Source organism: Myotis brandtii, unplaced genomic scaffold (assembly GCF_000412655.1).
Source record: "Myotis brandtii unplaced genomic scaffold, ASM41265v1 scaffold1186, whole genome shotgun sequence".
Classification (NCBI taxonomy): domain Eukaryota; kingdom Metazoa; phylum Chordata; class Mammalia; order Chiroptera; family Vespertilionidae; genus Myotis; species Myotis brandtii.
Window position 1 is genome coordinate 577,137 of NW_005354120.1, and position 22,592 is coordinate 599,728.

The 22,592-nt window shown below is 41.9% G+C and overlaps 1 protein-coding gene across 24 annotated transcripts in view; it reads right to left on the bottom strand.

Annotated features, from left to right (window-relative positions):
* Window positions 1-22,592, bottom strand: part of NRCAM (neuronal cell adhesion molecule) — a 211,018-nt gene that overhangs the window by 71,995 nt on the left and 116,431 nt on the right. For 20 of the 24 annotated variants that reach the window (XM_014530936.1, XM_014531021.1, XM_014530927.1 and 17 more), the window contains exons 1-2: window positions 4,529-4,657; window positions 1,757-1,957 (exon numbers count right to left, since the gene is read on the bottom strand). In XM_014530936.1, the coding sequence (XP_014386422.1) occupies window positions 1,757-1,862 (106 nt within the window). In that variant the 5' untranslated portion in view covers window positions 1,863-1,957; window positions 4,529-4,657. Of the gene's footprint in view, window positions 1-1,756; window positions 1,958-4,528; window positions 4,661-22,384; window positions 22,409-22,592 lie in introns of those variants that run through there. The other 4 variants (XM_014530890.1, XM_014530884.1, XM_014530906.1 and 1 more) reach the window with 3 other exon arrangements.

Below are 22,592 nucleotides of genomic sequence, written 5' to 3' on the forward strand. Positions count from 1 at the left end.
AAGGAGCGTCTCGTGGAGAAGGGATGTAAGGAATAGGGGCAGGGAAGCAATCACATGAGTACGCAATTCAAATGATTCTGCAGGGCTGCCTGGCACTAGCACTTGTAAAGGTTAATGCAGGAGCCCCTGGTTGTCCATGACTTTCTTTTCATCATGGTTATGCCTCTTCTCCATCAGCAGCAATAATTGAGTTAGCCGTAGGTGACTGTTTCCTTCTGATTGTTAGATTGAGCAGTCAGATTAATGGGGAATAAAACATTTCTCTCCAGTGCTTTTCTCTCTCTCCTACATACCTCTTAGGGCAAATGCTTACTTCAGCAATCCAACTCCAATGAGCGTAAGTGATCCTTTTTTTTTTAATTGAAATTAAGGTAATTGAAAGAATATGTTTTGAAAATAAGCAAAATATTATATATTTTTTTGTACTTTAGACTACAGAGGCACAGCAAAGGAATTCAACAAAGCGTGGGGCAAACCACATCTCTTCTTAGTGTCTTTCCACTGGCAGTTGCAACCTCTTTGGCAAAAAATGACATCCCAACAATCGAATAGCCCCGGGAAAGTACTATCTTCCTTGCACCTTGGAAAGCTTGCCAAACGGATGTTCTATTCAGGAAGCTAATGGATTTAAAGAAGTCATGCAGATTGGGGATAAAGAATAAATCAATTCTGAAGTTTAGTAATTGTCCAGATTTGAAATTCTAATTTCAGTGCAGGAAAAGTGATCAGTTGAAACCAAGCGTTATCTTCATTTTTCATAAATAGGCCACACAGACCAGGGAGAGTCCAGCATATACTTAACTACTAGGAAAAGAGTAGGCTAACACAGTAGCTGTTCTTGCTCTATTTTAAACAGTGTTTTTGCAGATGACTTGTTGTATTTTCAAAATTTACATCTTGAGCCTGGCAGTGTGGCTCAGTGGTTGAGCAATGACCTATTAACCAGGAGGTCATGGTTCAATTCCTGGTCAGGGCACATGTTGCAGTTTCGGGCTTGATCCCCAGTAGAGGGCATGCAGGAGGCAGCCGATGATGTTTCTCTCTCATCATTGATCTCTCTCTCTCTCTCTCTCTCTCTCTCTCTCTCTCTCCCTTCCTCTCTGAAATCAATAAATTATATATAAAAAGAAAAATTAAATCTTGATCTTTGTTTTTTAAACAAAGAATGCTTTAGATAAGACGCATTTCCTATATCTAAATTAATATTTAAGATTCAACAATCAAAGGTGAATTTTGTCTTGCCTGAAGAGAAATGAATTATGCATAGTTTGGGGATGTAGAAGTGGTGTGGGGTTGGCCGAGAGACTACCCCCCATCTTTTCCAGAGCACTCAGTATATGAGAGGGTGGAGAAGTGGGGAGGGTGTAAGTGGGGAGGTCTCCACGATCATTTTTAAAGTAATTCATATAGTTTTCTTGCAGGACTCCTTCTATAAAGAGTCCCCTGTGGGGAGGATCAGGGCAGCCCGCAGTTCACTCCTTCTCAGGCCAGCCCCTGCCCCCTGGTACACAAAAGGCACCTGGGGGCGCAGAAAGATAATGATAGGGCGGGTGCAATGTGTCTGATCGTTTCCATGGCCATTTCTCTGGTGCGGTTCTTTATGAACACCAGGTGCTGAAGGTAAAAGCCAAATTAATTTTGATTAGCTTTTCAGTATCACACAGACACCTTCTCCATTCACACAGTTCAGAGTAACGGTAAATGCTGGGGAGGTTTTGACTCCCGGGCCTAAAAGCTTTAAAACGTTAATACTTACAATCGAGAGGCACGTCCAGTGCACTAATCATCTGGCACAGGAAGAGAATCAGGGGCACTCTGCCTGCAGATAAGCGCTTCTTTTTCGGCATTATTTCCAGCTGCATTAGCTTAACTCCTGCTGAGACCCACAAGCTGAATTTCCTTTTCTTCTCTCACAAAAGATGTGTGTGCAATGTCTAAATAATTTTCATGCAGGAAACTGAAAAAGGACAGAATAAAAATTATAGTGTATTAAAAAGAAGGAAATGAATAGCGGAAACCGGCAGCAAAGAAAATCAGTCCTGGATTATACATGAACTCTAAAAGCGAGCTAATTTTTAAATATTTAACTCTCGGGACTAGAATAATCATTTATTCATAAAGCAGCTGAAATCAGGTCAGAAATATTGGTAGTGATGCTAAGCAAAAATCTGTCTACTCTGCTATCTTTATTTTTCCATTTTATTTTTTACTTATTTTTTATTTTTTTATAATAATTTTTTAAAAATATATTTTATTGATTTTTTACAGAGAGGAAGGGAGAGGGATAGAGAGTTAGAAACATCGATGAGAGAGAAACATCGATCAGCTGCCTCCTGCACAACATCCCCAACCGAGGATGTGCCAGCAACCAAGGTACATGCCCTTGACTGGAATCGAACCCAGTACCCTTCAGTCCACAGGCCGACGCTCTATCCACTGAGTTAAACCGGTTAGGGCGACACATACTTCTTTTACTTAGGTGGGTGCAGGATAGTTAACAGTCAACAATTAACATGGTAACAATAACAATGAAGGAATTTATGGTCTCTGTCCTGGTGCCCAGGCCCATCTGGTTGTGCCCTGCTCCCTCCTCCCAGCCCCTACCCACCCCTCAGGGTCTTCACTACCCTATTAACTGTGTCCATGGGCTATGCATGTAAGATTATAAGTTTCTTGGTTTCTCTCTTCTGGTCCCCACAACCCCATGTTGAGATATGTCAGTCTGTTCCATGTCTCTGTGCTTCACATTTTTTTGGTCAATTCATTTCCATTTTAAATATCTGCATTCACATCAGAGCCTGCCATGCCGTTCACACAAACTTGACTTGTAAGTCAGTTAGGAAGTGTGACCTTAGAGGGGAGGCCTATTGGCTACTCCATTCTAGAGATTATTTCTGGGAAACTCCAGGGCATTGCTGCAAATCTGCTCCAAACCCCACACTGATTTACCAGCTCAACTACTGACAATTCAGGCCTTCCCATCTTTCACTTAGACTAGGGCAGCAGATACGCCTGGGCTCTGCGTTCCAGGCCTTCCTCACTGAAGCCACCCTCCTGAGCACTGTTAATTCTTTCTAAAGGGTCTTCTGTGGTTAAATATTGGGAGTAGCCATATGGGATCTACCAAATAGAGTTCAATATATCCTTAAACAGGTAATTTAAAAAACCCTTAATAATTTGGCTACATTTTATCCTACCAACCTTATCTGTTCCTATTTCCACATAACTTTTTTGTTTTGTTTGTTTGATGGTCTGTTTCTTTCTTAGGTCAATACCTTGAATTTTTCCACCTTTTTGTCTTATCTATTCTATTCCTTCTCCCTGGAGTGCCCATTCCACCATATTTCCTTATAAAAGTCCAATTTATTTCTGTATAGATCTGTTAAAATTGAAACATTAGCTGACCATTAAAACTAGAAGTCATTTTCCCCCTAAAAAATCCTGAAATTCCTTACTTTAATCATCACATGTTAGATAGATAGATAGATAGATAGATAGGGAATCAAATAGATTTTTTTTAATATTCATGCTCTGTACCCTACTCCTTTAGGCCTCTCCCATCTTTGTATCCCTCTCCCTTCATGTAACCTAGTGTGCCTTGCACATTAACTGTTTACTGTCCACAGGAGAACATGAGCACAAACACAGAATACAGACATGTTTTGCTAGCAACTGAGTTCTGATATAAACCTAATTACTATTGTAATTGGACACTTCTTGCTAAATAAATAAATAAATGAATGAATGAATTAAAGAATTTACTGTGCTAAATGTAGGTATTATACATATATAAATATTTTGTGAATGAAACATCCATATTGTGTAGTTTCATTTAAGAACTAGAAAATTGGCTTTCCATAATATAATATATAAACAATCAGGCCCATTAAGCATTGAGAGGCAGGTATAGAAGCTCACACAACCATTTCTAACCCAAATACAAACCAGACTGTCTTTCTGTGTGTGCAAAGCATATGTACATCAATTAGCCAAATTTACTTATGTCTCTCATGACCTTCTGTTAAATTGCTAACTTTGAATTTGCTCATAAGCTTCAGGGAAAATGACAATACCTAGCATAAATGGCACTAAAACAAGTTGATGTACATACTACACATATTCAGAGATAACCACAGAATCAAACACTGAGAAAACAAATGGCACACCTGCCTGATTTATGTGTCAGAGTAATTGAGTTTATTCAACTTAAGTGCCTCGCTCTCTGAATAGGTGCTGGAGAACTGAAACACTTTCTCAAAGGTGTACTAATACGTTATAATGCTCATAAGATCTTAAGCAACCACATACAATTTCTGTTTTAAGTTCTTCATTTATTATTTATTTTTCCTAGATGCCTTAACTAGTCGTCCTTCAAAATCGAGAAAACCATTAGACAACTTCAAATAAAAGTAAGTATCATTCAACCTGCTTTACCTTTTAAGAGTATATATATGGAACAAAATATCGCATTTTAAATCACAGTGTTGCATAAAGAAAAAAAATTAAGAAAAATTGAGAAAGCACTTACTTAAAGAGCCAGGAGTAAATCCTCACAATGAGAGAGGCATGAACTATGATAATTGAAAATGTGGTCTCTCTTCCAAGAAGTTGTAAGTTAACTGCACCAGTAGCCACAAAATTGTGTCCAGGATAGGTTCTGTTTGAGGCGGACAAAGCAATGGCTCAGCCCATCCTCTGAAGCCTGCCCCTGGAAATTCACTCACTCCTCCTACGTATGCTGTCATAGGTGAAAAACCCAATGCCCAAGGACAGCATTAAGTCCCCAGCACTCAGTCAAAGTGCAAATCCAATACAGCTACAAGAAATTACGCTTGCTCTCTGTAAGAGTAATGTGTGCTGCACGTCTCACAAAGAAACACCACTGCTTCTGCACTCAATATTGATGTCAACGCCCTGCCCTGCCAGGAGCCCATCAGCCTTGTAGTTTACCTTGAAAAATGATGGTCATTCTCTCGTACATGAGAACCATGAACAAAAACTAAATTTTTCATACAATGACATTCGAATAAATAAAACCCCAATATGAAATAGCAAGTCATGTGTAGTCAAAGCTAAAGGGTATGTGAGTACAATATAGCTTGTAATTTGGGAAAAAAGAATATTTGCCACAGACATTTTAAAGCATGCTGGAATGAAACAAATGGTAGGTTCATCTTTGGAATATAAATCACCCTGATATTTGAAACCACATATATTGTTAAAATGACCCAGACTAATGATAAACAATAAAGCCTTTTAATATTTCATTTAATGCCATTCAAAGCAACTTTTCACACTTGAACTCCAGAACCTCTTACCTCCTTTCTTCAGTAAACTTTTCATCATTAGAAAAGATATACAATTCAAGGGCCCCTTACTTCTTTTAGCCCAAAATTCATATTAAATCATACAGCAAATATTCCCCTGCATTATTTACGGTACATATATATATATATATATATATTTAAAAACCTAAAGCTGTTATTAAGCCCAAGAAACATAGCTCTTGTGTTGTTTACTTAAAAAGTCTTGTCATTAGAAAGAAAATAAAATACTTTTCTTTCAAGTGAAAGATAAAATTAGTTTAATTAAAAAACTGGGAGGCCAAGCATTACTTACCCTTTCATTCTAATCTGTACTTTTGAGCATCCCAGCATGGGTGGTTTAATGCTGACTGCACAACGCAAGATGACCCACTCTCTGAGCCAATTAACTTGTGACTGGATGCTCCTTGGCACACTCATCATCGCTCTCCTGACTCATCAGTGGCTGGCCTCACTGACTGGATAGCTACCCGCGTGGGACATTATCTTCACCGTGAAAGGCATTTTTCAGCAGTGAACCTGAGGATGGTTACTTTTTATATTTTGTTCTGTATTTACCGATAAGCACACGAATGCCCATTTCTAGCCCATACCTGTGCTTTTCAATCACAGATTTTGGGTCTGAGACTATGGAAGGAAGGTTAGAGAGAATGGACAATGACTTCACATAATTAACACATCAACAAAGTCACCCTTAAATCTACGCAACAGCACTACGATGAGTGCGCCTCCAAAAACAGTAGTTTGAGATGTGACTACAGAGATTGTCAAGGCAAACTTTATGAAGTACCAAGGAACAAGTTTCTAATTTCCTCCTAGCCCAAAGTGATGTCCCACAGTAGAGTTTCTACAAGGAATCTGGTAGCTAGAACCTGGAGTAGTACTGAAGGAAAGGTTAACAATTAACCGATTTTTTATTTTTTACCTCAATAACAGATAATGGAATACAACTTGAAAATAGCTCAAATCTCCACTCCTCTGAGCAGTATAACTTATTTGATATTCATAAAAGCTCCAGGAAATAGGAAAGCAGGTATTATATGCATTTAATAGATGAGGAGGAAAAAACCCAATCACAGTGGACGGCTATTATTCACCAAGAACCTTCCATGTGCCAGGAGTCACACTGAGTCCACTCCCTGCTTTAATTTACCTCATCTTGTCAATGTTCCAATTTCCTGATACAGAACCCAAGATGCAAGGTGGTAAAGTCATGTGCCTAAGGACACACAGTTAGAGAAGCTCCAGACCTAGAGCTCCAGTTCTGAAAAGTTCTGGAGCTTTCAGTTATCTCACATTGTCACACCCTGAGAAGCCCCTAGCATTTCCCTCCCTCTCATATCCTCTTATTTTACGTTTAGTCAATTTGCAAATAGAATGACCAAGGTAGGCACTGGTGTTTAAAAATAAAAAAAGCATGAATGGTTTCTGAATATCAACAGATTTCCACAGTGTTGCCAATAGCACAACTTTAGGGGCCTCTTCACGCTGGAGTCTATGAGAATGGTGCCAGCTGGGATTGTACCGAGTGCTGGCCCTGGACTTTTAAAAGAACCGCAAGTCAGGATAATGTAGATAAGACACACTTTAAAAGTTAACTTAAAAGTAGGCAATATATGTACATATTACAACATTCATAAGGTACAAAAGACCACATAATTCAAAGTAAGCAAGCCAGAAACCAAGTTTCTCCCCTTGTGAGTGTTACTATTACCAAGTTTTGTAAATCCTTCTGGAAATATTTGTTGCATAAAGAAGTATAAAAATATATAAAACAATGTTTTAAGGACCTCTCAGATTTAGAAAAAAATTTAAAGCCTTTTTGACTGGTGTTAAACAATCAAAAATATCAATGTCTTTCAATGGAATCTAATTATCTGCCACACGAAATTATTTTGATACTGGCTTTTCCACACCTCCTTTATTAAGCACAGAAACTACAAGAAAGGACATATAGATAGTGATATAATTAAGAGATCTAAGACAAAGGGATAAAGAATGCTTAATGAAAGTCCCTATGTGTAAGACTAATAGTGACCCTGACCAAGGATGGCACCTGTTCTATATGTGTCCAGCCAGTTATCTGTTGACAGTTGTCAGCATCAGCCTCAGGAATGAGAGAGCTGATTAGAAAAAGAAGGAATGATAGAATAAGACAGAAAGATAATAGTGTTTCTCAAAAGAAGCCTTGCTCACTCCCACCTTCAAATCCAATTACAATGAGCTAAACAGAATGGAGAGAAGACTATTCCATTCTGAAGGCAAGCCATGCTCAGAGTCTGACTTTCGTCATTGACCCCACCATCCTGACCAAGGCTAGAAGAATTAGGGGGGTCTGACCAAAGGCAGCAGCCACATAGGGCCTGTGAGATGACTTGGCTGTTGTAGATGGCTGAAGAATGACTGATGAAGTGGTAAGACATTCCTTTCTCGTGGGGAGGGTGAATATGAGGCTGAAAGAGAAAGTGAGTCAACAGTTTAGAGCAGGAATAAAGGTCAGAGATCACCCAGAGGCAAGACAGCATGAGAAACCATGCGTAAGCAGAGGATATGACATAATCAAGAGCGGAATGAAGCCAGTAAACAGCAACAAGATCAGCAGAAATAGAGACAAAGAGTCACTGAATGACACGGCATCAGTGGAGCACCTGACAGGTGATCACAAGTGTCTGCTCCTGTTGCACTATGGCAACCAGGCCTCTAAAACTCTAACATGATGTTCCAACTCTTTATGAAGTTTGCCGGAATAGTGGTTGTGATTGAAATGTCTTCCTGTCTTCTATCTGTGAATTCTAAAACAAGCCTTCATTAACATGGTGGGTAAGCTGCTACATGGTGGCCCACAGGAAGCACTCCTTCCAGCATCCATACCCATGGGGAGTCCCTTCTCACATGACTTTGGGCTTGGCCATGTGACATACTTTGATCAATGGGATTTTAGCAAGAACTATGCAAGCAGAGGTGCACTGAACACTTGCACACTGGGGCTCATCCTCTTGTAATGTTCCCTCTGGGAAGTCTGAGCAGACTACGAAATGACAAGAGACTAATGGATAGAGACCCTGGCACATGAATGACTATTTCCGACTTTCTGGTCCCAATTGAGCTCCCAACTGAAGGCTTGTTAATACACATGCAACAGAAGAATCACCTGAGTGCAGAAGAGCCAGATGTTAGCCATCTGAGGGTTAACATACCCTCAGAATGATGATAAATAAATTATTGTTGTCTTAAGTCACCAATTATGGTGGTGATTTGTTATATAGCACAGATATGTGAGACAATTAAGATAAATGGAGATTGGCTGTTGCTTGTGAACAGAAAGACCCTACTATGCACATTTAAGAGAATCCTGAATGATTCAAATACATAGATCTTCTTACAAGAGCAGGACTGGAACCACAGGAATTCTAAATAAACAGTATGGTGATACAGGTTTTCCCTCTAAAATGATGTATCATTTTGCTTTTTCCTAGATACAGTTCCTTAAATATCTGTTGGTGCAGCCAAAAGGCATAGAAAAGTTACATTTCTTACACAAAACTTATACGCAGAATAAACAGAAGACAGTTACCACTGGTGTCTAATGAATTTGCTCACACTAAAATATTTGTGGGTAATGCCTAATTGAGAGTCTTAGGCATTACAGCAATTTATTTCTAATGCATAAAAGCAAAAATTAAGCTAGAAACTGGCCTATTCTTTCATCAGAAGGCCTGCTTCCCAGTTGGTTTCCTTCCAATTATAAAACAAAAATGTTCTAATCTTTCAAAATGAAAGGTAGGGAACTGCTCTAAAGGTGAAGTCTGAGAAATAGAAATTTAATTCTGACTATGGGTCTTGATAGTAATATATTTGGAAACATTTGTTGAATCATTGACTCTATCTTTCTAAAATTGAGATTTCCACAAATATCAGTAAAAAGATGTGAGGTTTGTTAAAACCTTCAGCAAAAATGGGCATATGGGATATTAGTATACTAAAAGGGCTACCTCTCATTCATCTGCCAAGTAAACAACACATGGCAAAATGGCACCATTTAATAGTAGGCTAGTTATTTAAAGAAATTTGTCACATTTCAAATATAAGAAGCCAGGACTTACAAACTGTTATGAACCATTCAGGGTGGAGATGCAGGGCTTGGGTCAAAATGTCAATGTGTGCTCCCCGCTATAGGGCTGGAGGGAGTTTGGGGGGAAGAGAGAACATGCAAGAGAATGAGCCTACACTGAGGTGAGAAATGAAGCCAGAGGTCTCAGTGCTTAGCACAGCAGTTCATACCTCATGCTGCCTTACGTCTCACCTCAGGGATCAGGAAGAGGGGTGATGGTGGCGAGCAAGGCTGCGTGGGTGTTGGTTGGCTGCAGCCACCTCCTTTGCCCACCTCCCAACTGCATTTCTGGATCACTCTTTCCTATAAGTTGGCTTCCCCCAAACATGGGCCTGGGTGCAGGAGTGAGGAAGCAGAAGGTCCAGATTTATCGAATCCAAGGGACATCACTCCTTCCATGTCATAAATTACTATAATCTTCACAGTAACATTTCAAAATATATTTTGCTAAGTTATCAGGCTCTGTATAATCACAACAGGACCATGAAAATGAGAAATGGAGACTGACATGGCATGAAGAATTGTGTTTTCCACTGGTTATCAGTGCTGGGGAGGTTATGTTATCATAAATTAAATAGCCAAAAAGCTTTCATTCCACCTAGAAGCTATTTTATATAAAGAACAAATCTGAGTCACTTGCTAATAGGCATTTTGTACTACAAAGGATTTACCATCAAAACGGGGGTGTAATGCATGAAATACTCTTTAGCCCCAGGTGCATTTAATTTTTTTTAAACAGGCCATGTGAACATCCAAAAAAATGAATCAGTAAGTGACCATTTGCTTCCAAAATAATTTATCAGAGTTACTTCAAAGAACATCCTCCTCTTGAGCATCTAGAATATAATTTGGTTTCCAGCAAGTTAAATATTAGTTCCTCAGGGGTCCATATTCTCTATGAAAGCTAAGAATACAAAAGTGTGCACATTAAAAACAATGTTCCCTGCCAAAACCGGTTTGGCTCAGTGGATAGAGCGTCGGCCTGCGGACTGAGGGGTCCCGGGTTCGATTCCGGTCAAGGGCATGTACCTGGGTTGCGAGCACATCCCCAGTGGGAGATGTGCAGGAGGCGGCTGATCGATGTTTCTCTCTCATCGATGTTTCTGACTCTCTATCTCTCTCCCTTCCTCTCTGTAAAAAATCAATAAAATATATTTTTAAAAAAATGTTCCCTGCAATGTGAGATTTAATCAGCTTGCCCTGTGAGCTAATAGACACTGACTTCTCAGGAACCTCCTTTTCCTATGAGAAGATCTTGTTCTATTTCTATTCCTACTTAAATGAACCCCATAGAAAGAATATATTCCAGGGCTTTGGTGTGAAAGAAATGGCAACTCAAAGAGCCAGTTAAGAATGCCGTCAGGAAGGACATATTCTTGGTCCAAGTGTCCATCTCTCTGGAAGAATCAGGACAGAAAAGCCCCTCAGAGGTTTTTGCCAAAGTAGGTTGATAGGAACAGTAAACCCAGGATTACTGCCTCCTTGTGTTTCTTCCATTGAGTTTTCATGGAAAAAACTTTTATGGGTAAGCTGAGCATTTATTTACTAAAGACACATATTTGTGCCTTTCTGGAAAGAGCTGGAAAGCAAGAAGGAAAAGTGATAGAGGAGGACGAAGAGAAAGGAATGAAAGAAATGTTGCAGATGCAAGAAATGTTCAAAGTTACATTATTAATATTACTATCATCATCCCTTTTGAGGGATTCGGAAACTTTAATTCACAAAGAAACTGAGTAGAAAAGTACCTATGGAAAATTTTTTTAGCATATGAAAGGAATCACAAAGATTTCAAGGAAAATGTTTGTGTAGGAGCACCTCTGTAAGGGCCTACAAGGTCTCCTCCAGTTCTACTCTGAATTATGAGAGCCGCATCTGCTAACATGGAAGTGGAGCCAAATACGGCAGCCATCAATAAATAGTACAGCCATTGAGATGCCACAGCAGAAGCAAAACACTAAGACCTGAATTGAAAAACAGAGAATTAGGCACCACCAGATTCTGTGAGGCTGCTGGTTACTGGATCTGACGAACATAGGCAAGGCAGGAATGGAAAAATGAGTATCAGCCACATGTTACTGTCTTAACCAGGGGCAGCATGGTGTGAGCAGGTAAGGCAAGTCAGCGCTCAGTGCTTTCTCAGAGAGGAGTGGGCTTGGGGCTCTCAGCTGAGGCTCAGCAGTGGTTTCTGGGTTTGGGCATCAGCTGCTGGATCTCAGTGTCCAGAGAAGCCAACTTGGGCAAAACATGAGGAAACCTCTTGTGGGGAAGACAATTCAAAAGCCTGGCAGAGCGGCCAACAGAGTCTGGAAGTGAAAGGGCTGGATAAAGAACACAGTCCAGGTAAGAGGTAGCAGAAAGCATCCCAAGGGAGACTACCTGGTATAAAGTTTAAGAACAAGGGACGTGGGACACATTCCTGGAGCTGAAAAGAATGACTACATGGGGGCTTTCATGGGGAATTGGGAGTTTGGGAGGTCCCCTCCTTGCCAGGACAGCAGGCTTAGGATTAAGTCAGTAAACAATGGGGTCACTCTTGCCAGACTTTACCGGGCCAAGGGCAGCATCTTAAATGTGTCCACCAAGTCTGTCTGAGGAAGGTTTTCAAAGTTTAGGTTTTTCTTTCCTTTAATATGTAAAATAAGAGTGTTCTAGGCCAGTGGTCGCCAACTTTTCGGACCTCACAGACCACCAGTGGTCCGCGGACCACCAGTTGGCGACCGCTGTTCTAGGCAGTTGCTAGAGTACAAAACATTAATTTCAGGTCTCCTCAACTCCTCTCACAAGCCCTGTAGAAAAGAAAGTTGTGTAATTTTTTTGAAGGCTAAGTACCCTTCTAGAAAGACACTGCTGTACTGAGTAGCAGCTCAGTGTTAACTTCTGATTTCTCATCCAAGTTGATTACAAGAACATGATATTTACATTTTCAGTTTTTCCCTCATACATTTAACTAGTTCAAGAACCTGGCTCTTATGTACCGACTTCTCAGATTGTGCTAAGCTCTCAGGTAGACAAGCAAGAAGCAGAAAGCAATAGTCAGTCATGTTTGAAAGATGTACTTTTGGTTTCAATTGTGAGCAAGGGTTTAAGTGGAACCAAGTCATCTGTACACATTTCTGAATTAATTTTGCTCCAGAGGGGAAGCAAATGACAATAATCTCTGCTGAAAATTCTCACCTGAGGGCAAGGCTACACAGTTGAGAAGAAAGCTCACACTAGTGGCACCGAAGCAGCGAGGCCTGAGGGGGCGGCCAGGCCTGGGCACTTCTAAAACGACAGAGCTTAATGGGAGAGCAACTCGTTCGTACCAGAAGCTTTAATCTTGCAGCATTAGAGCGTGTCTAAGTGCACTTAGATAGACTTCTTTGTAGGACTGGTTTCAAACATTTTATTTAAAATATTCATTGTGTTCCTCTAAGTTTCAGCTACTCTGGGGGATTTCAAAAGTGAATCTGACATAATTCATGCCCTTAAAGTGCTCAAATCTGGGCTCTGGAAGGGGAGGCAAGCTCTACAAGAACTAAATATAAAACAAGATGGTAAGGGCTGTAGTAGCTGCACGTCCCGAGCCGAGGGGAGCAGGGAGTAGGATGATGCCACCGACTCTGCTCAGGAGGAGAGACTTCCCCAGGAAAGGCTTCAGGAGGTGAGAGCTGCTCTCTGCTCTGGAAGAGTAACCAAGTCCTCCAGGCACAGAGGACGGCAGTAAGGTCACAGGGCTCCAAACCCTGGGTGTACGCCTTGATGGGGAATCAAATCACCGACCTTCTGGTGGACCCGACGATGCTCCAACCCACTGAGCCACATGGGCCAGGGCCAGAGGATACATTTACGGCCTTATTTCCCCTGGTATGTGCTCTCACATATAATACTTACTCTAGCCCCAGTACAAGTTAAATATATATATTTCTGGAAAAGAAAACTAAGTAATACTGAGAGAAATGGCAAACAGACTGTTAGTTGATGAGTCTAACTGAATTACTGAAGGAATCATTTTAAGAGAAAAATCTAGAGATGGGAGCTATTCTAACTAAAATAGATAATGCCAACGAAACTAAGCTACATTTGCCATTTTCATAAAAAAAATGTTTCTATCACCATGTGAAAATCAGTTTCCTTAGTAAGAGTTCAGGACATTTTTCAGTATTTCTCTGAATTATTTTTATGATATATTAAGACTTGCGTCTACATAACTTTTTATTTTAAACTGAAAATACATTTAACCTCACATTCACTTCCATCTCACCTAAGGCACGTGACCTCTTAGAACATATGTCAAGGCAGAGAGGGTCTGTGTCCTCAAGAGTCGCAGGTGAGGGCACATGCCCCAGTCTTTTTTAAAAAATATATATTTTATTGATTTTTTTACAGAGAGGAAGGGAGAGGGATAGAGAGTTAGAAACATCGATGAGAGAGAAACATTGATCAGCTGCCTCCTGCACACCTCCTACTGGAGATGTGCCCGCAGCCAAGGTACATGCCCTTGACCGGAATCGAACCTGGGACCCTTCAGTCTGCAGGCCGGCACTCTATCCACTGAGCCAAACCAGTTAGGGCTGCCCCTGTCTTTACATCCCCACCACCTCCTCCCCAGCTCCACGTCGCTTAGTGTGCTGAGAGTTACAAACATTTTTAAAAGTCAATGCTATTTATTTCTGTCACTAAGCAAAAATAAGGCTCCAAAATAGAGATTAAAAAAATAAAAATTCTGAAACTCACACAGAGGAGGAGCCTGGGTCTCTGCCTGCTGGAAAAAAAAAAGAGGTTGTCTATGTGCTGGTTGGGAACTTTGCCAAAGGCTTTCCCCACCAATTAACGCCCTCAGCTCCAGGGCTGAGAACACTCATGTCGTCCTCTGGCTGAAAGCCAACAAACCAGCAATTATCCCCTCTGACCACAATGTCCTCGCCTTCAGTTCTCTTAATTATCCCACTATCTCCATTCATTGTCCTCTCTTATATATACTTCCTTCTCCTTCCAGCCTGGGCATTATGGACCACCCTTCATCCTTCTGCCCAGTCCTCTCTATTCCTTTGTCTCCTTGTTTTTACATCATGACTGCCTAGGAAAAATGCCAATGCAGAACAGTCTTACCTATAATGACCAAACAAATGCCCAAACTGCCCACGTGGCACGCATAATGGGGTAAAGAGATAAAGTGGAAAGAAGATGGGCTGTGGAGTCAGACCTTTCTTTAAACCCTGGCCTGCCACTTAGAAGCTGTGTTGCACTGGTTATGTTAAAGCAACTCTCTGTGCCTCAGTCTCCTCACCAATAACATGGGGTGCATTACCCCAGCTCCAGGGCTGTAGAGGATGAGATGAGTATATAACGCACACAGCAACATGCCTGGAGCTTGGTGCACCCTTAGTAAATGGTGACTTAGTCAATGTGACAAGGCCTGCCACACACAGCCTCCGTATACCTTTCTAGACTCCTTTTTTTGTCACTTGCTCTGTCACAAGCCTAATAAGCAGACACACGGATCCCCCTGACTTTCACTGCTGTTACCTCTAACTGGAACACTTTTCCCTCTCTGTGCTTAATCCTCATCCTCCTTGTGGCCTGGATAATGCCTCCTCATTCCCGGCTACTCAGCTAGGATGTCGTCCTCTAGAACGGTGCTGTCCCAACCAGTAGCCACTAACCACATATGACTATTCAGATTTAAGTTACTTAAAATTAAATATAATTGAAAATTCAGTTCCTCAGTCACACTAACCACATTTCAAGTGCCCAATAGCCACTTGTGGCTGGCTAGTGGCTGCTGTGTTGGACATTGCAGAATAGAACTCATTTTCATCATCACAGGAAGTTCGGTTAGACAGAGCAGCTCGAGGGGGAAAAATGTCTTTGCTGATCTTCGACCCAAGAACCCATGTGTACTTTTATAAAGCACTCATTATTTCATGTTTTGATTGTTGATTCATGACCAATTGTTTTTCTCTATGAACTGTGAGTTGTCTGAAGTACCACCCCAATCAGTAAGAGTTTGCTAAAGGAGTTATTGAATAATTTATTTAAAAGCTTTTTTTTTTTAATCTTTTGTCTGGAGGCCCCTGACCTCCTTGACTCCTGACTTCTTGTCTCTTCTCTGATGTGCGTCTTCCCAGATCAGCTGCTTTATCTTGCTCTTAATGCCCTTTCCCTGGCGTCCCTCCTCTGCCTCTCATTGTGTTCTTTTGTGAGATTACATTTGTTTCTGGCCACTCTGGGTCCTAACCCATTTGGGCAAATCCAGCTCTACACCACGTGGCCAGGATTTCTTGGCTTCCTACAAAGGTAATTAATTAAATGATGTGGCTTCTGGGAAAATGTCTGATGCCAGATAAGTCATTGAATATAAATATCTCTGTACGTGCAGTGTTTTGGTGAGTATCTGGCTCATAGTATGTACCTTACAATATTTGTTGAAGGAATGGATGTGCTACCACTTTATCAGGGAACACAATCTTATGGAGGAATGAGGTACAAGGGGAATGAAGCTGAGAAAGAAGGAGAACGAACATGGAGAAGTATATTGAGCTGTTGAGCATGACTGTTCAGTTCACAGACCAGAGCTCCAAGAAGCGATATAAATGTCAGTTATGAAACATCCCTTAGATGAAGTGAGAAAATGAGGAAGAATTTATTCCTTGCTCCACTTGGTCACCTCTGGGTTGTGCATTCTAAGGCATGGGCACCTAGTAGGTCCTGCGGTGGTGTCAACACAGGAGCTTGGAGCTGGAGATGAGAGAAGTGTATGGGTGCAACGTTGGTCAGAGCCCAGGCAAAGCTGGAACAAGAGGTGGGGAGGCCAACAGGCTCTGAAGAGGAGCATAAAAGATGTCTGCTACATACAAATTTGTATACAAATTTATCTTTCAAATTACCTAGTCATCATGGGCAGGAATTGGACACCAGAGGATTAGACATTTGGGGAAGGTTTACAGTGTTCCGTCTTCCCACACTTGACTCCCAGCAAGGTTCTAGGTACTAGGTGTCAATAAAAAATGACTGGTTGACCCTGGCAGTGTTGCTCACTGGTTGAGCGTCGACCCATGAACCAAGAGGCCCCTGGTTCAATCCCCAGTCAGGGCATATGCCCGGGTTGTAGGTTCAATCCCCAGTGCCAGATGTGCAGGGAGCAGCAGATAGATGTTTTACGCTCACATTGATATTTCTCTTCCCATCCTTTCCTCTCTCTCTAAAAATCTTTTTAAAAGACTAGTTGACAGCAGAGGCATCTGAGCAGTCCAGTGGGGTTCTAGGTCCCCAAAGGGTGTATGTGATGCTGAGATAGTGAGTGTGTTAAAGGGAACTAGTGGACAGAGAAGAGCTGAAAACAAACCTGATCCACTTTATAATACTGCCTGCAGTCAAGCATACTTCAAAAGGTTCCCCATGTCCTCTCCTTAAATTTCAGGTTAATAAAACAACCCTGGCACTCCTTCCAAAGTTTCACCTTTAATAAGATTTCCTAAATCATAAAAAAACACTTAAGGCCCAGGTAATGGTCACGGTACTAAGAGCCAATAAACTTGACTTTTCACCAGATTTTCCTCAGAGCCCAGACACTAATTTCTCTGTTTTCAGTGGATAGCACAACTGCCTACTCAGGTTTCTACGTAGACACCGGATAGAGCTCTATTTTGCTTCATACCTTGTCCACAGCTGGCAGATATCTTTTGGAGAATAAATGCTATTGCTGTGATCTGCTGGGTCCATTCACATTTTATTAATCAATACATTTTTAGCAATATTTTTATCCTCATTAATCATAGACTTGAAAGGCTAAAAAGACACTCCAAGAAATTATTTATTTCAGCACCTCCCTTCTAGGAAGAAAAACAAAAAGGGCCTTTCCTGAGAGCTGGTGTGTTCACCCCTCTTCTGCACTACCACAAAACCATGTCAGTTGTTCCTTGTATTTCAGCCACTGCTATTAGGGTCTTATTCCTCTGCAGACTTTGAGAAGTTTTACTAGTATACAGGAACACCAAGACCGCAGCCTCACCTTGTTCCTCATAAAGGATCGCTTCCAGCCCTAGTTGACCTCTACTCTGTAGCTCAAGTGTCCCAGGAATCCACTCTGCATTCAGGCATGCTGAGCCCAGCAGGACTGGGGAGTTAGTTCTGTGGAGTCACACTTGACCAGTGAATAAATGCATGATTTATTCCACTTTCATCCCCCGGCAGTTTTGAGATGCATTTCATAACCCCCTCACAGGTCCTGGGAGGATGAAACAGCCAGTGCAATCATGTATCCTGTGTTGGCTTTCCCCCTTTCTCTGTTTCCCTCCCCCTGTCCTGTATTTCTGCTCCCTGAGATGACATTTCCAAACAAAGTACCTATGCACAAGTTTGGTCTCTCACTTTGAGAGATGCTAGGCTAAGACAAGTGGGTGCAGTCTTAGACTGGATTTGCAAAGTCTCATGCTACAGATTCATGCTCCAGAATTACCACACCCACTACTGATCCCTTGGGGTGCCCACCCCCCAACATAAGGACTCCTCAACAGCACTGATTTGTATCTTCTCCCCAAGGGGAAACAGAAATGGCCATTTTTGAGCACGTATGTGCCCAGCTTTATTTTAGTTTTCTTATTACCTTCTTTATACAATGTGGAAACAGATTCGCAGAGGCCAGATAACTCATCCAAGATCTCACAGTGAGAATTTGAACCAATCCTGTGGGTTCAAAGCCCATAATCTTTCCATGGCATGCTAAGAGTAGACAAGTCCTTATTACTGCAAATCTTGAGCATCCGTTTCCTTCCACATTTATCCCCTGAGGATCTGCAGGACAAGCTTTACACAAGGCATGTATCTCTAGACATGCAGTTTCACCCTTTTTGCGGGGTCATTTCTTGGACTCTGCCTTTGGTTCTCCTCCATCGCTGCAGGGAGCACAATGTGTCCCAGTGGCTCATAATGACTCTCACAATGTGAAAACTCATTCTGCTTCAATGCCTAGAATTCCCCCCACCCCCGTTTTCCTCTCCTTTTACATCACATCCTTCCACTGGCTTAGCTGTTTATTCACCTTTGCCTCGTTGGAAGCACCACTACAATCTCCCTTGGTGCAAATTCGTTCTATGCAAGAACGCATTAGCCACAGCTTGGAGAGGCATTTTTCAGACATCGTTAACTTCTCCTCAAGCTTGGCTACCAGCTTGACATGGGGCACACACTGAAATGAAAATTGAACATAACATAGTCTGGGAGACCATCAAACCAACCCTCCATTTCCAAGGTGCTCAGTTAGAGCAACAACCTTTTCTCTGTGGCTCCCTTGAGAACCACCTGAATGCCCTGTGGCAGCAAACTCCAAATTTCCTCTCAGATTCTAGACTCCAGGAGAAAGAGCCAAATCATATTATTTTATCTGTTTGCCTCATTTCACTCTGTTCACTCAATGTCTTCATGGAAGAGAATTTCATTACTTTCCTTGCCCCCACTTTTTTTTGATGGAAATGAGAGCTGAAGCTCTTTGTCCCCCAGTGTGGAGGTGAGGATAACACTAACTCTTAAAGTCAGGAAGAAAGATCCTCTGCGCACGAATGACACAATAGTCTGGCCTCGTCACTAACAGGCGCAAAGTGGCGGAGGAGCCAACTGCAGGGCATTGCCCCAACTCGGAGCTTCCTCATCCCGGTGCCCACTTCCTGCCAGTACCATCTGGCAGGTGCTGGCATTTCCCAGCCATGAGCTGGGCTGAGTAATTGCCACCAAACCTGGGGTGTTTCTCGGAAGCCCTTACCCCTGCCATGAGCACAACTGTCACACAGAAACCACTTAGGAAACTAGAAGTCATTCATCTCCACGAAGGACCCATTCCACAGAGCTCGGCTCCCAGGCTTATGGGATGGCTTAATCAGAAAAGCTCATTTTCACGTTGGGTGGGTGCCATGAGTGAGGAACACATGTTAGACAGCTGAAAGTGACCTGGGCCAGGCCTCATACCAGCTCAGCGGCCCAGAGATTTCCTTAACTTTATTTACCTTATAATCCATGCAGGTCTTCCCTGATGCAGTCTTTCCACATTCCATTGCCTGCTGTTTCTAAAACATACCATAATATTACTGCTACATTTAATGCTATGTATTTGAAAATATAACATGGATTAGCATCTTCTTTTCTATTTCCTGTGCAAAGCCCTTTAATGCTGGACATTTAATGCTGCATTATTTCATTTTTTAGTTATGCTTATATTCTCTGCAAGCTGATTTACATGTTTGGTGTTTTTTATTTTGGTTTAATTTTAAAAGATAACGCACAACTGGGACTCTTGGAGAAATCACAAGGATCTTAAGGTCATTAGGTGTCAGCAAAACTAGGACTACTCCTCGCCCTTTACTTGAAATGATCACTCTAAAAATGCTCCAACCACGGCAACAAACTGGTATTTCAGAGACAGATTCATGCTCCATACTGAGTAACACCACATGTAACCGTAACTGGCATCAATCGCTTTACAGCAGCTGTCTTTATGAGCCTCCTAAAGGCAACCCATTGTTTTTTATGGTCTTCTCCAGAGTTAGGACAAAAACCAAAGACCATTGTTCTATGACAGACATGTGTGACTCTCTTTCCCTGAGCTGTCCTCTTTAATTAGAAATTAGAGTCTGATTAATTGGACCAAGCCCTCATTCAGTTTCTAGGTTGGTTACTAATTCTATGGAATTGGGGGTGGGGAGTTATTCTTTCCCCCAAGGCAAGGTTTAATGAAAAAGCAACAAACACCTCCTCTTCCCTCCCAGAGCAGATAAACAATGATGATCTCCTACCAGATCGGTAGTGAACATTAACCTTACGTTTGCAAGAGGGACTGATATATTTGAGCCTTAAGCTCCATCAGGTTCCTCTGGGCAGTGGTCGGCAAACTGCGGCTCGCGAGCCACATGCGGCTCTTTGGCCCCTTGAGTGTGGCTCTTCCACAAAACACCACGTGCGGGCGCACACGTACAGTGCGATTGAAACTTCGTGGCCCATGCGCAGAAGTCGGTTTTTTGTGGAAGAGCCACACTCAAGGGGCCAAAGAGCCGCATGTGGCTCATGAGCCGCAGTTTGCCGACCAGGGCTTTGGGGCAATGGTGGCACCTGTGTTACTTCTGACAGCTGATGGTTCATTTCAGCCCCACCTTCTGAATGATGTTCAGAGCTGACAGTGCAGCAGCTAAGGTTCACTCAGGGCTTCAGGGGACATTGCATTTAGAAAGTAAACCTGTGTGATAATACCCAGGACACACTTAACTTCTCCTCAAGCTTGGCTACCAGCTTGACATGGGGCACACACTGAAATGAGTTGTCCCTTCCTTTAACATCTGTGTAACTCTGGTGCTCTGCACAGCTCTTCTGGATCCTGCTGTCAACCCGGGAGCTCTGGGATACAGGGACTATCCCTGGACTCTCCCTGCCCCGGGTGGAAGGTCTCACCAGTGACCCCACCCTAGATCAGTGCTAATGGTAGGTCACCTTGTAGATGGATCCCAATGTCCCTCTGTGAGACACAGATGATTTCACAGCATACCTATGTTGAGACCTATCCCAATTTGACCCAGTTTTGCAAGCAGGCAGAGTCTTTGTTTTATTTCCTCATCACCTTCTTAGAAACAAATTCACATTTGACTTCTATTTTGTACTTTCCAAATTGCACAGCAGAATTTGGCTTCCTTCTGGAAACCCCTAATATCTATAACACTCATGTTTTAAACACTCACTGAGCATTTCCTATGTGCCAGGCTTTGTCTGTGCTGAGAAATTTGCAATCATTACCTTATTTAATCTTCACAGCAGTTCTCAGAGTTAGCTTACAAATAACAGATAAAAGCTTCTAAATATAAAGTTTCAAAGATAGTTAGGAGGGTTCACAAAAAACTACAAGATTCAAGAATTAACTGGCATATTGTATCCTGATTAGGGCAGTTCTCATCAAATCATGCATTTCTTTTTTGCAATCTTTTACACTAAAATACACCACGGATGTTTAGTCAATGAAAGCACACCTGTCAGTGGAGAAAACTGGTGAATAAGAAAAACAGTGGTCAGGAAAGTGCTAGAATAACATTCAGCATTTTGAATAATTCTGAATTGTTGAAATCATTTTAAATATTCCTCTCATGCATCCAATCTGATTTCTCTTGAAAATTTTTATTTTTTAATTCTTAACATTGTGTGTGTGTTTAAATATTTTCTCTATGGATAAGAAGTGCCATTTCACCGTGTTCTTTGTAAGATTGCCCCACAACATCGTTTCGATGGGGCATTATGATTCTCAAATATATTGAGTCTTCAGAAGCATCTACAGAAAGGGAACAAGTAGTTTAGACTCCCTGACCATCATGAGTCCATTGTCAGTGGCTTCATGGAGGTTCTGGGTGGAGAAGCCGGAGGCTGGAGTCTGGTGCTATAAGCGAGAAGGCCAGGGTGGACCAGCCATGGACACATCGGCACAGATGGGAGGAATGGCAGCACCACTGCCACTTGTTGACCAACCTCAATTAGTTACAGAGAAAAAACCTCTTTGGCTGCTTGTGAACAACAAAATCATGAAGACTCCTCTCTCTATATATATGTTTAATCCTCACAGGAGGACATTTTTTTTCATTGACTCTAGAGAGAGAGGAAGGGTGAGGGAGAGAGAGAGAGAGGGAAACATCGTTTGGTTGCCTCACACATGTGCACTGACCAGGGATCCAGTCTGCAACCTGGGTATGTGCCCTGACCAGTAATTGAACCTGTGACCCTTTGGTGCATGGGATGGCACTCTAATCACTGAGCAACAACGACCAGGATTCCTCTATAATTTGTTATTATCACTCTTAGGAGAAGTCCTTTTATCTCTTCCATCATTTTATGCCCAAACACATAGAAATTGACAGTCTGGGCCTTCACCTGAATGGCATGTCAAAATCCCTTCCCGTTCTTTCTGATGAGTTAACAGGTAACAGAAAGGCTACATGCTGGCTACCCTATTCATGATGGCATGGCCGCGACCACTTTGGGTGAAGTACAAGACATTTCCGTCTAGTCTAGCAGAACCATTTCTTAGAGCAGCGGTTCTCAACCTGTGGGTCGCGACCCCCTTGGGGTCGAACGACCCTTTCACGGGGGTCGCCTAAGACCATCGGAAAACACATATATAATTACATATTGTTTTTGTGATTAATCACTATGCT